The 14,474-nt window shown below is 44.5% G+C and overlaps 1 protein-coding gene across 1 annotated transcript in view; it reads right to left on the bottom strand.

The window, feature by feature from the left end:
- The window catches only part of CFAP251 (cilia and flagella associated protein 251), an 86,746-nt gene that overhangs the window by 19,793 nt on the left and 52,479 nt on the right, over positions 1-14,474 (bottom strand). The window contains exons 20-21 of the mRNA XM_040251286.1: positions 13,749-13,839; positions 13,386-13,529 (exon numbers count right to left, since the gene is read on the bottom strand). Of these exons, the coding sequence (XP_040107220.1) occupies positions 13,386-13,529; positions 13,749-13,839 (235 nt within the window). The remainder of the gene's footprint in view (positions 1-13,385; positions 13,530-13,748; positions 13,840-14,474) is intronic.

Below are 14,474 nucleotides of genomic sequence, written 5' to 3' on the forward strand. Positions count from 1 at the left end.
AAATGACCAAAACTGACTCAAGAAAAAATGGAAAATCTGAACAGACCTATAACAAGTAAATAGATGGAATTAGTAACTTTACAACTTCTGTGAAGAAAAACCAAGGACCAAATGACTTCATTGGTGAATATGTCTTCCTCCAAATTGAGGGGTTTTGAATTTTATAGAGAAAGACAAGGAGAGAGAGAGAGAGAATAAGAGCCATAGGAAAGTGGGAAATAATGTTTTCCCCCAGAACATAACTCTACCTTGGTCTGTAGGAATGAATTTAGAAGATAATCTGTATTTGTATACAATATTTACTGGTAGATAACCAATTTCTTCCTGTCCACTAAATAAATGTAGAGCAAAAACTGAAACATGCACCAGTTTGAAGCAATGTCAAATATCAGCCAGTCTGGAGCATCCCAGCATCTTGGTCTTGTCCCAAGTATCAAGAAGAAAATACAAACCTCTTGTAGCACCCATCTGATCATAATTACTGTGAAGGATCTGGGGCACCTTCTTTACACTTTTTCCCATGAATACAAAATACATGTGTCTATTTTTTTGCAAATCTGGTTTGTGTATATATTCTTTTTGTATCCTGCTTTTTACACTGTATCTTGTTAATCACCTAATATTTTCAAAGAAGCCACATATTCTCAATGCAACACTCCCAGAAATGGTCTTTAGACATAACATCATTGGTTATGGATACAAATGAACCTTAATCATTACTATGTCAGCAGCTCTAACTGGTAACATTTTCATGTATAGCATTTATTGAGTTATATTATGTGTAACTGATGTTAAACTATGTATAATTTTCTATATAAGTAAAACTATATGGTAGCATATTATTTACAGATTGTACTATACAGATTTTTTACTATTTATTTATTTGGCTGCCTTGGGTGTTAGTTGCAGCATGCAGGATCTTATCTTTCATTTCAGTGTGTGGGGTTCTCTCTAGCTCTGCCCCAGGGTCTCCAGAGCAAGCACGGGCTTCAGTAATTTAGGCATGTGGGCTCTCTAGCTGTGCACATGGGCTCCAGAGCATGCAGGCTCAGTAGTTGCAGAGCACAGGCTTACTTGCCTCACAGGCCATTGGATCTTAGTTCCCCGACCAGGGATCGATAAGGAGTCCCCTGCATGGCAAGGTAACTTTTTAACCACTGGACCACCAGGGAATTCCCTGCACCATATGATTTTAATAGTATGAGTATATGCATGTGCTACCACTTACTACGAGCCAGAGGAGACTGGGGCTAAAACTACAATCTTTGATGACAGATCTCTATTCGAACCCTGGTGCTGCCATTTTCCACGTGACTTTGGGTGAGTAATGTGATGTTCCTTATCCTCAGTTTCCCTTTTTGAAAAGGCGGGTAATATGGTGAACGATTTGCAATAGAGCTGATCTGCAGCTTACTGTGACAGCGTATCTAAGTGTAGACATAATGCTTAAAACACAGTCAGCACTCAACAGCCATTAAGAGTTCTTGTGATTATGGTACTTTCTACGCCCTTGCTGATTACAATGCACGCAATTATATCATTTATAAACATAGAAACTATAATGTAAATGATATGTGTACATTATAAACACAACATGCGATTTAAATTCAATTCAGAAATAGGACAGTAACTCAAAGATGATGGAAAGAAATCCCAAAGTGCCTGGAGTTATTCATACCCAGAGCGTTCCAAAGATCTCAGGGAACATGCTTGGCACAAATCACTCTGTAGGTGATTCACCTCTTACCTTCTTTCCTTAAATGACTGATCAAAACTCACTGCTCAACAAGCAGAGAGCTGGCAGCTTTGGCATCACGACTTTCTTCCTCAAGCCTAGTTTGCAAGTGTTAGTTGAAGAGGCAAGTTCTGCTACGTGTCTGAACAAGGTTCATGCTTGGGAGAGGAACCCTGGAGCTAGAATGAAACACCACAGCCTTCCCAGGGCCCCAGTGGGGGGGCGGCGGAGGGGAGGAGCGGGAGCCCCCAAGGCCACCCAAAATGCTCTGGCTGGCTTCAACCTGGTCTTTTATTGGCATTCTCGTGCTGGGCCGTCATCTGCTAAGGCAGAGGTTCATTTGATTCACCCGGGAGCTTTAAACATTCTGAGGCCCAGGCCCCATTCCCAGAGATCCTGATTTAATTGGTCAGGGGTGGAGTTCGAGCAGTCATAGCTTAACAAAGCTCCCCAGGGGATATGAATGTGTGGCCAAGGTTGAGAAGTTATGGCTTTAGGGCAGGGGAACTCAAACTATATCAGGCATCAAGATGACTAGGAGGCCCTGTTAAAACACGGACTGTTGGTCACATCCCCAGGGTTTCTGATTCTGCAAGTCTGGGATGGGGGCCGAGAATCTGGTTTGCTTACAAATCCCCCTGTGAGGACTGTGCTTCTGGTGTTGGGGGCCACAGCTTTGAGAATCGGTGCTTACACCTCGGTGTTTGGTGGAGGTGATACTTGTGCCGAAAAGAAGCAGCACCAGCTCTTGTGACTTTCACTGAGGGTAATGATGGGTGGCAGCTGTGATGCATGGTCTAATTCTTCGGGTCTACATCTGTCTCCTCCATTAAGCTGTAGCGATGGCGTTCATCTCTATTTCCACAGCAGCTTCCTCGTGCAGAAGGCCCAGAGAAATGTTTACTGAATGAATGAATGAAACACTGTGGGCACAATGTAAAAAGTTCTGTTAAAACTTACAAAAGGCCTGGGACTTCCCTGGTGGTCCAGTGGTTAAGACTCCAAGCTTCCACTGCAGGGGATGCAAGTTTGATCCCTGGTCAGGGAACTAAGATCCCACATGCCACATGGTGTGACCAAAAAAATAAAAATAAAAAACCTCACAAAAGGTGTATTTAGAATAACTGCGTACTGCCCTAGTTAATTTAGTTCAATTTACTAGAAGTTACTGAGCATTTGGATTGGCACTGGCAAATGGAAGACTAGTCGTTTAATTATTACTAGGCGGCCCTGCATTCTAGGATTGTACAGTTAGCCAATCAGTCAGCAAAGGTTAAGCACCTACGAAGTACCAGGCACTGCTCTGGGTCCTGTGAAGAAACACATAGGAGACCACACACACACACACACACACACACTCACTCACTCACTCACTCACTCACTCACTCACTCACTCACTCCAGCTAGAGTGAACTAACAGGGAGGCTCCATCACTGGCTGCTTGGCCCTGTGCCAACACCTGGGGGCTTTTCAAAACTATCCAGGCCCAGGCTCCACCCCGAAGTTCAACAGATTGGAGGCTGAGCCCAGGCATCAGTACTTTTTAAGTACCTCCAAGTGATTTTAACATGGTTGGACTCCGTGGCTCTAAAAGATCTCAGGGCCTGAATGCAGGAGGTTGACATCCAGGGCTGGAGGAGTGTTCAGTAAGGGGGACTTGGGAAGACTGCCTCAGGAGAGGTGGGCCACTGAGGATCCAGGCAGTGGGAGGGGAGGGGAAGGCACTCTAGGCTGGGAAACAAGTGTGAGGAGGCGAGAAGCAAGGGAGGGGTGCCCACGAAACACTTCCAAAGCACCCTCTATGTGTCTCCCATTGCTGCTATAATCAATGATTACACACCTAGCAGCTTGAAGCACACAGACTGACCTCACAGTTCTGAAGCCCACAAGTCTGAAATGGGCTTGAAGGGCCAGAAGCAAGGTGTTGTTGGTAGGGCAGCATCCCTCTTCCTTCTTTCCTTTTCCAGCTTCTGGAGACAGCCTGTGTTTCTTGGCTTGTGGCCCCCTCCCAGCTTCAAAGCCTGTAAGCCCATCACCCTTCTGAACTTCTTCCTGTCATCATGGCTCCTCCTTAAACTCTGGCCCTCCTGCCTCCCTCTTATTTATTTGGCTGCTCTGGGCCTTAGTTATGTCATGCAAGATCTAGTTCCCCCACCAGGGATCAAACCCTGGCCCCCTGCATTGGGCATGTGGAGTCTTGGCCACTGGACCCCCAGAAAAGTCCCCTGCCTTCCTCTTATAAAGACCCTTGTAGTTTGGGCCCACAGGGTGATCCAGGATAATCTCCTAATCTCCAGACCCTTGATACAATCATATGAGTGAAATCCCTTTTGCTGGGTAAGGTAGCATGTTCACGGGGAGTTATCCACCTATATTCTATGCCCCTCCATTCTAGGCAACACTCTGGGAATGCTGAACCCCAGGATCCCCTCCCTGGATAACCCAGGCCCATTCCTAGGGCCTATGGGGGTCTTGTCCCAAAGTCGCCCGCCTGAGAGGAACCTAAAGTGGTGATGGTTGCGTGACTCTGTGAACATACTAAAAGCCGTTGACTTGCATACTTTAAAAGGGTGAATTATGTGATCTGTGATATAGCTCAATAAAGTTGTTTAAAAGGGGGAAAAATACAGAATTCCCTGGTGGTCTAGTGGTTAGGAGTCTGCGTTTTCAGAGGAGATCACAAAAGCCATGCGGCATGGCGAAAAATAGTAATAATGATAAAAGGAGGGACCTCCCTGGTGGTCCACTAAGAATCCACCTTCCAATGCAGGGGATGTGGGTTTGATCCCTGCATTGGATGTGGGTTGGGGAACTAAGATCCCACATGCCTTGGGACAACTAAGCCTGTGCTGCAACTACTGAGCACACGGGCCACAACTAAGACCTGATGCAACCAAATAAATAAATAAACATTTTTAAAAAAAGAAAAATAAAAGGAAGAAAAATAATACAGAGGTGAAGCAATGGCAAAGACAAGTAACAAGGCAAATAATATCAGTATTTTTGAAAATATATTTTTCACTATGACTATGATCTATTCTTTTATCATCATTAAACCAGTCAAGATGACAACATGCTTGTAAAAAATATTCAAACACTGGAGATGCAAAGGATGGAAGTAAAGTGCGCTATCATTCCTCATCCTGCAGCAATAACCAATGCTCGATGTCCTGACTTACAGGATGTCTTCCTCGTTTGCAGTAAGAGGCACATGTCAAAACAGAACGTGGGGTCCGAGGCCAGCCTGCTGTGGTGCAGACCCCGGCCCTGCCCTCAGTAGCTCAGTGGCTGTGCGGGCTTCCTCCTCCCCCAAGGCCTTAATTTCCCTGTTGGTGAATGGAGATGATGAAAGCATTCCTTGCTGTGAGGACTGGACGCCAGGGAGGCTGGCGTGGTGCTTGGCGCCCAGCGAGCGCTCAAGCGAGAAGAGCTGGTCGGCTGCTGCCACTGCCGGTGTTATTACACTATGACCAGCTGTGTTCTCTTTCAGTAGCCGCACAGCACTTCAGGATTTCTTTCTTTAGATGCTGTGAGCGCGGCAGACAGAAGTCCTGTCCTGATCTCTGTGGGGAGGCACAGCGCTCCCTGGTGTGGGGTTCTCAGTGGACCAGGAAGGCCTCTCTACAACACTGATTATTGCTGCGAGGTGAGGAATGATGGTGCATCGTTCCTCTCGCCTTCAGGATGGAAACGCCTCCTGGTATTTATGTCTCAGAGCAAATCAAGCACACCAAAGACCTCTCTTCAAAGGGCGCATTTCCAAACTCCTGTGGGGTCTTCGTCAGAGCAGAAACTACCCATGACCCCTCACTCAGATTTCTCCTCCCTGTAGAGGGGCCACTGTACCACTTGGCTATGCTCCCTCCATCCCAGCTGGGACCATGGTTTAGCCACAAGATTAGTGCACAAGGCTTTGGGAGGATTTGTTTGTTTATCTTTCTGGGTTTTGTTCTGAATACAAAAGCAATACAAGCTACTGCCTGTAGTTAAGAAAAATTAAATTCTTCAGAAATGTATGTAAGATGCTCCCCTCTTCCTGGCAATTTGCAATCAAACCATCTATTAAGGAGGGTGGATGCAACTAAATGGGAAGTTTTGTCGTTTGTAGACCCTGGATATGGGCTTATGCTGCAGATTTGGAAATACAAGCTAAGAGTTGAGTTGGCATGGCCAGTAGAGGGAGAGGAAGGGTGTTGCTGGGGGAGGGAAGAGGGGGAGCTAGGAAGCCCCCCGGGGAGTGGTCATCAGGACTGGGAAGAAGGTCTAATTAGCAGGGGGTTTGGAGGGGGGCGTGGTTTATTTTTTACTTTTTGGCCGCTCCACTCAGCATGTGGGATCTTAGTTCCCTGACCAAGGATTGAACCCTTGCACCCCCCCACCCCCCCACCGCATTGGAAGCACAGAGTCTTAACCACTGGAGTGCCAGGGAAGTACTAATAAGCAGTTTTAGGGAAACTGCTGTGAAATGTGGTTACGCTTGAAACTTTCTGGTGATTCCCAGTTTTTCAGGAAAGTTGTCTTGCATGGATTGGGCTTTCTGCTTTTCTGGAAATGGAGGAAGGAGCTGAGTGTCGGGTCTGGAATGACCTGGAGTCTGCACACGCACATGAGGGGAGGGGCTGCGAGCCCAGGAGAGCAAGAGTCCCCAGGGCAGCCCCAAACTCTGATGGACCAGGGCCAGATTCCAGCTGGTCCTGGAGGCCCCAGCTGACAGAAAGCGATGCACAGAAATTAAGGTTTAGAAGCTCTTATGAGTTCCATGCCTCAGAAGTCAGTGTTGCTAAGCGTCTGGAACAAGTTCTTTCAGTTTTTCTAGGTGTATACGAGATGTACGTATTATTGTTAATGAAGGGAGGCCATGCTTTACATACTGTTTTGCAACTTGCCTTTTGTCCTTCAGTAACAAAACCAGCACATTCTTTCTGAGTTAAGAATCACAGGTCAGCTTCCCTGGTGGTCCAGTGGTTGAGAATCCGCCTGCCAATACAGGGGACCCGGGTTCCATCCTTGCTCTGGGAAGATCCCATGCACCACAACTACTGAGCCTGTACTCTGCAACAAGAGAAGCCGCTAAAGGGAGAAGCCTGCTCATTGCAACTAGAGAGCAGGCCCTGCTCACCTCAATGAGAGAAAGCCCACACGCAGTAATGAAAACCCAGCACAGCCAAAAATAAATAAATTTTTTTAAAAAAGAATCACAGGTCAGTTTCACTGTTCAGTAACTACTAAGTATAGGTGTGTCTGGCTTGATTTATCCCATCTCCTGTCAACGGACGTTAAGGTTGTTTTAATTTTTCATTATTATAAAACTATCCTACAGTAGTTGTAGCTCAGATGGTAAAGAATCTGCCTGCAATGCAGGAGACCTGGGTTTGATCCCTGGGTTAGGAAGATCCTCTGGAGAAGGGAATGGCAATCCACTCCAGTATTCTTGCCTGGAGAATCCCATGGATAGAGAGAGGAGCCTGACAGGCTACAGTTCGTGGGGTCGCAAAGTGTCGGACACGACTGAGCGACTAACTCATTGCAGTAGCTGTATGTCACTGTTACCCTTGCCTGAGTTTTTCTGTAGGATACATTCCTCAAAGTAGAATTGCTGGATCCAAAATGAGCATATTTAAAAAGATAAGTGATTACTTATTTCGTCTCCAAATTCTCCTAAACAAGGCTAAAGTTGTAAAGTATACCAAATACTTATTAATCACTCTGAGATCAAATCATGAAGTCAGGGATGCTATCTTCCTCATTGTCTTTGCAGTCAAACACGACTGGGGAGCATCATTCAATTATTCATTTATTCATTCATTCAATTATTCATTTATTCATTCAACCAAGATTTGCTGAGCATCCACCATGTGAGCTCTTGTTGGGCCCATGCCTCTCTGCCAGGATTGGCCTTAATTGGCCTAAGAGATCACACTGCTGTAAATTCCCTGTGAAAACATCAAGAATGTATAATGCTCGGAAAGCTAAATAGGAACATAGCTCGCAAAGCTAAATAGGAACATAGCCACAAGGGACTAGGGAACACACGTAGCATGAAGCGCGGGCCGAGCCCAACAAGATATTCCAAAGACCCGGAAAAGGAAAGAATACACCTATAAAAATGGAAGACAAAACTTTCTCATGGGACTTCCCCGGTAGTCCTCTGGGCAAACTAAGCCTGCACGCCATGACCACTGAGCCCACGTGCCTCAACTAGAGAGAAGCCGACACAACCAGAAAAACACTTTCTTGTATGTGAAATCAGCTATACAGACTTGTGAAGGAACCCTAACTTAGGAACCCAAACCTAAGTTTGAGCTCCTTATACAACATCATAAACACTGCAGACCTTTCTTTTGAAAAATGAAGATTTGTAGGAGCAACCCACCCCCACCTCTTTGGCTGTGTTCTGCAGAAGATGGGTGGGGTTAGGGATCCTTTAGGGAGGGTTATATTCTTGTATAATTTGGCTTCAGTTTGCCACACTGATTAGATACATATTCCAAGGCAGTTTAAATGACATAAAGAAAAATATAAATAAAGTCTAGCCTTGGGCGGGGTTGGGAGTGGTTAGTTTGAAACTCTAAGTCTTTCATGTAACCAAGTGCTAAAACATTCTATGAGCTGGGCCTACTTCTTCATGGAACTTCTCGGGGGAGGGGGAGCAGTTGCATCTCAGTAGGAAATGTTTCATGAACCAGGGCAAAGCCTGGGTCTAAAAGTTTCAAAGCCCCCAAAACATTTTTTATTAAAATCGCTATAAATCTGATGAGAACAAGAGATCAAAAAGTTCTCCCCGAGGAGCTTCAGCAATAAACACGCTCCTCAATGAACACATCTGGATGGGGGCCTTCAGAGAACATCTCCAAAGAGTAAACGTGTTTTTTAAGTGGATGAAAAACCCTGGAGTCCAGGGGATTTATGAAGACACTGGGACACTGGAACCCCTTTTGTGGCAGCTGGGGTGGGGGACTCATGCAAGAGCCAGTGACGAGCCGGCAGTGACCATTTTCATCTATTTTTGTTTCTATGTGGGTAAATAATATTCAGTATCACTTTATAACATTTGTGGCAGGCTAACCTTTTTTTCCTGGTATTTTGTGTGTCGGGGGGGGCACACCATGAGGCTTGTGGGAACTTAGCTCCTTGACCACGGATAGAAGCCCAGACTCTCAGCAGCAAAAGTGCGGAGTCCTAACGTAACTGGGCCACCCGGGAATTCCCTCTGGGTACTTACTACTCATCAGCAAAAATTTCGATAGGTGATTAAGCTTTATTATTTTTGCCCAAAGATAGGACAATGGAGTGAGCCTTCAGTGATTACACCTCTTACTTCCAGAGTAAGCAGAAAAACCACAGTCACTCTGTGCCACCCTTGAGCACTTTGCGTGGCAGGTGGGTGACAGTCACAGAGGTTAAACATCCAGAATTCACTTCTTGACAAAACAGTGCTGCAGAGGACACATTTACTTGAGCCCAGGGTTTAAAATCAGAATCCTGAGTGGCAGGAACTTCGCTGGTGGTCCAGTAGTTAAGAGAGTCCGCCTGCCAACGCAGGGGACATGGCTTTGATCCCTGATCCAGGAGGATCCCACATGCCATGGAGCAACTGAGCCCATGCATGTCAGAAGTACTGCACCAGTGCTCTAGAACTTGAGAGCTGCAAATACTGAGCCCACATGGGGTAAATACTGAAGCCCATGTACCCTTAGGGCCCGTGCTCCTCAATAAGAGAAGCGTACGCACCACAACTAGAAAAAAGCCTGCACACAGCCACGAAGACCCAGCACTGTCAAAACTAAGTAAATAAATTAAATTATATATATATATATATAAGAATCCGCCTTGTAGGTTTGATCCCTGGTCAGGGAACTAGATCCCACATGCTGCAATTAAGAGTTCTCGTGAAGCAAATAAAGATCCCTTATGCCACAACTAAGACCCTATGCAGTCAAACACAAAAATAAATGTTTTTTAAAAAATAATAATAAGCAAACAGACGAAGGAGGAGAAAAAAAAATTTTTTAAAGGAAAATGCAGACCCTTAGGTTCCATGGAGATTCTGATTGGCTAGATGTGGGATGGGGCCAGGGACTCTGATTTTTTAGTAAATGCTCCAGGTGATTCTATTGAACTTTCCAGCTTCAGAAATAGGGTTCTAGGCAATACGCTTTAGGAACACAGCTCTTAAAAAACACTTTTATGTGGGTTGCACAAACTTTCTGGATAGTTTCCATTTCTGGCCACATACTTTTACAAAATGCACACTGGTCAAAAGATTTTAAAGGAGCTTAAAAGAGTGTCAGGTGTTTTTAAGCTGCTCATTCAAGACCCAACTTGGGTTTACGGGCTCTGAAAGTTCATTTCTCCAGATTCTATGTGGAGAACAAAAGTCATGTTCTAGTCACACTTGGAGAATTAAAAAAAGAGGTGATTCTGGGGAGGCCACTGAGGCCAAGGGAAATGACCAGGGTCATAGCTCACATCACTAAACTGTGCTCAGACACCTAACGTGAACATCAAGTCTCAGGTGGGTTTCAGCAGTTATGTGTGATTGAGGGTGAGCTGTAAAAGACTACATTTCTAGAACAACTATTTGGCAACTGGGCCTTAAAGTTCTGATCTGGTAATTCTGGTAATATTATCTGATCTGGTAATTCTAGTTCTAGGACTTTGAGGAAAACAATCAGAGAAGTACAGAAACCATATGCAGATATTCATCATAGCCATGTCTCTGACAGCCTAAATACTTCACACAACCTATGTGTCATCAACTGAGGAATAGATCAACTGAATATATGGACTTAAGAAAGCATGTTGTCTATAGCAAACCAAAAAGCTTATGCACAGGAGAAGAGATGACTGACAAAATGAAAAAGCAACCTATGGAATGGGAGAGAATATTTCCAAACCACACATCTGATAAGGGGTTGACACCTAAAATACATAAGGAACTCACAACCAATAGCAAAAAAACCAAATAACCCATTTTAAAAATAGGCAGAAGACCCGAGGGGATATCTTTCTAAAGAAGATATTCAAATGATCAACAAGTACATGAAAAGATGTTCACATCACTAACCATTAGGAAAATGCAAATCAGAAGCACAATGAGTTATCACCTTGTATCTGTCAGAAAGGCTTTTATCAAAAAAAGAGAAAACCAATGCTCACAAGGATGTGAAGTTAAATGGGAATTCTTGTGCACTGTTGGTAGGAATGCATAAAGAAAATATGGGCTATGTCTGTGCGCATGATGGAACATTACTGGGATATTATCCAGCCATAAAGAAGAGGGAATTCTTGCCATTTATGACAATGTGGATGGACCTTGAGGGCATTATGCTGAGTGAAATGTCAAACAGAGGAAGACAAACACCGTATGATCTCCAATTGTATGTGAAATCTGAAAAAATAAAACAAACTAAAAGAAACAGAAGACATTGGCAGTTGCCAGGGGAAGAAGGTGGAGAGTAGGAGAAATGGGTGAGAAGTGGTTAAAGGATATAAACTCCCAGGTATAAACAAGTCCTGGGGTTGGAAGGTACTCCAGTTAAGAATACAAAGGACTTCCCTGGTGGTCCAGTGGTTAGGAATCCACCTTCAATGCAGAGGACATGGTTTCAACCCCGGTCAAGGAGTCAGATCCCACATGCTGCAACTAAAGACCCCACATGCCACTAAGACCCAGAGAAGCCAAATAAATAGATAAGTAAATTTAAAAAAACAAAACAAAACACAGCACTGTATATTTGAAAGCTGCTAAAATAGTAGATTTTAAAGTTCTCAACATATACAAAAGATTGTAACTCTGCAAGGTGATGGATGTGATATGTTCATTAACTGAGTGGTGGTGATCATTTTATAATATATATGTATATAAAATCACTATACTGAATACTTTAAACGAACACAATGTTATGTCAATCAGATCTTCATAAAGCAAGGGGTAAAAAACACATTATCAAGTAATTTTCACCACATGCTCACAAGAGTTACTGAGAATGCTGCTGTACACATACATGTATACACATACTTGGTAAAATGTTGAGATATATGGCTTCCCTGGGGGCTCAGACGGTAAAGAACCCGCCTGCATTGTGGGAGACGTGGGTTTGATCCCTGGGTTGGGAAGGTCCCCTGGAGGAGGGCACGGCCACCTACTCCGGTATTCTTGCCTGTTGAATCCCCATGGACAGAGGAGCCTGATAGGCTGCAATCCATGGGGTCGAAAAGAGTCAGACACGACTGAGTAACTAAGCATGCATGCATTTGCTGATATACACCTACATACACCATATAACAACAATTCTTTGTTTAAAAATTTATATATCTAAATAGAAAACAATAGATAGAAGTCCACCAAAATGTTAATAATGACTATCTCTGAGTCATTTCTCTTTTCTTCTTTACAGTTCTATTTTCTAAATCAAAGTTATAAAATTAAGCTATATCCTTTAAAAATCAAGTTTTCAGAGAACTGTTAATGAAATGGGAAATGTGTATGACAATACCAAGTGAAAACATAGGATGAAAGTATATATCCAATATGGTACCCATTTGTTCTTAAACATTATGTATACATGCATTATATATAAATCAATCCAGGAAGATACCAATAACTGAAGTCTCCATGTAGTGGAATTACAAGTAATTATGTTCTTCATTTCATTTGTGTATCTTTTCCAAACTTTCTACAATGAGAATGTGTTAGCATTTTAAGTCAGAAAGAAAACCTAGTCAATTGCGTGGTTTTTTTTTTTTTTTTTTTTTGGCTGTTCCTTGTGGCATGCAGGATCTTAGTTCCCCAGGTGATGGAACTCAAGCCCCTGCAGTGGCAGTGTGGAGTCTTAACCACTGGACTGCCAGGGATATTCCAATCAGTTGCATTTTAAGCCACAGTTTCCATGAGGACCATTTCCTCTGGTCATTGTTGGGAGCCCCTTGCATTTGGGGGTGAGCTGTGAGGTACCAAGGAAGTGCTATATCTCCTGAGCTCCATCCCCAGCCCGGGATGAGTAGCCACCTCAAGGGCAGCCCATTCACACAGGCCAGGTGAACTGTAGCTACACAGGGAAATGATCCCAACAGTGAACATCTACTGAGATCTTTCTATGCAGCCTACTCTGTGCCAAGCGCTGTACAGGCATCACCTCCCTGAACCCAGTGAGGCTGGTCCTCATGCATCGAGGGGCCTTCTGTCTAATTCCAAAAAGGTGGCACTAGTGGTAAAGAACCCGCCTGCCAATGCAGGAGGAGGTAAGAGACACAGGCTGGATCCCTGGATCGGTAAGATCCCCTGGAGGAGGGCATGGCAACCCACTCCAGTATTCTTGCCTGGAGAATCCCCATGGACAGAGAAGCCTGGCGGGGACAGAGAAGCTACAGTCCACGGAGTTGCAGAGTCAGACGCGACTGAAGCGACTTAGCAGGCACGCATGCTCTCACCAACCACATCAAACTCTGGCAAGGAATCCGCCTGACATGGGTATCTTTACGGTAAATCTGTTTCTAAGCAATGCCTCAGCTATGCCCAGAACCTCCTTTCTGATCCATTTATGTAAGAATGGTGTTAGATTTTTACTTTGGCCTATGATGACGGCTCCCTGAGGTCGTTTTTTTATAAATAACACATCCTGCCTGCGCTTGTTTTCCTTCTACCTACCTTCCCTTCCGATGGGTAAAAGCCAATTGCTCTCATGACAAAAGGAAGCTCCGACAGGCAGATGTGTTCCGACACCTTTCTGGTCTCCATTGTATCGATACCTTGACTACGGAGCTGAGAATAGTAAAAATAGTCTTCCAGCTCCTACGTGGAAATAAAGTGGAAACACAACATGCATTTTTGGCTTCAGTCTGAACCAGCCATTAAGACTTCAAGGGCATTTTCTAGAAAGTACATTTTGAGCTCAGTGGGGAAAAGAGCTTTGGGAAAAATTTTAAAAAGCAAGAAGGTTAACCCCAGGCACATTTGTTTTACAAACTTAACTAGATGTTACGGGGAAGTGTTTATTCTGAGGACAATTACCCTGTAGAATTTTCCTTCCCTGCCACCAGACACCAGACCATAGAACGGGGTCAGGTCTTCGCCCCCGAGAGAAACCGCTGCCTCCAGGGCACTAGAACAATAAAAGAAACATCGCTATTAGAGAGCACTCAGGCGGGAACACGATGGCCCACAAGTCCTGCAGGCTGCAGACCTCTGAAGGGTATTACAGTGCGGATACAACTAGGGTCTCTGTAAACTTGCTAAGCAAATTCCCTCCAATATGAAGCTGCATATGGAAAATTCAGTTTCAAGTGTGGAACCTGGTGGCTTGGGCCCCGTCTTAAAGATGGTGATACTCTCTTTCAGATGACAGGGCAGGCGCCTGGCAATCTGTCTGCAGTCTTTGGGGAAATCCTCTGGAGGGAGAGGAGGGTCCCCATGTGCTGAGCCCATGGACCGCCCCCAGCAGAGCGGCCGTGCTGTAACCTTAGATCTGCGTGTGACCAGAGCCAGGGGAATGGGATGTGGCACCAGTGGACGGCCAGCACTAATTGCTTCCATAAAAACTCAGGAGGCCACAAGGGATCCACGTTGGTCAGATAAAAATAGCCCTCTGCTCTCTAACACAGGGTCAGATGTTTCCAAAAATAGGCCCTTTAAGTGGTAAGAAAACCTACTTTTTATGTGAGGCTGACTCTGTCTCATACAAAATGCTAATAATATAAAATCATTTTAATAATCCACTGACTGGATTTCTGCTCATCA

Source organism: Oryx dammah, unplaced genomic scaffold, assembly GCF_014754425.2.
Source record: "Oryx dammah isolate SB20612 unplaced genomic scaffold, SCBI_Odam_1.1 HiC_scaffold_12, whole genome shotgun sequence".
In the NCBI taxonomy this organism is placed as follows: Eukaryota; Metazoa; Chordata; class Mammalia; order Artiodactyla; family Bovidae; genus Oryx; species Oryx dammah.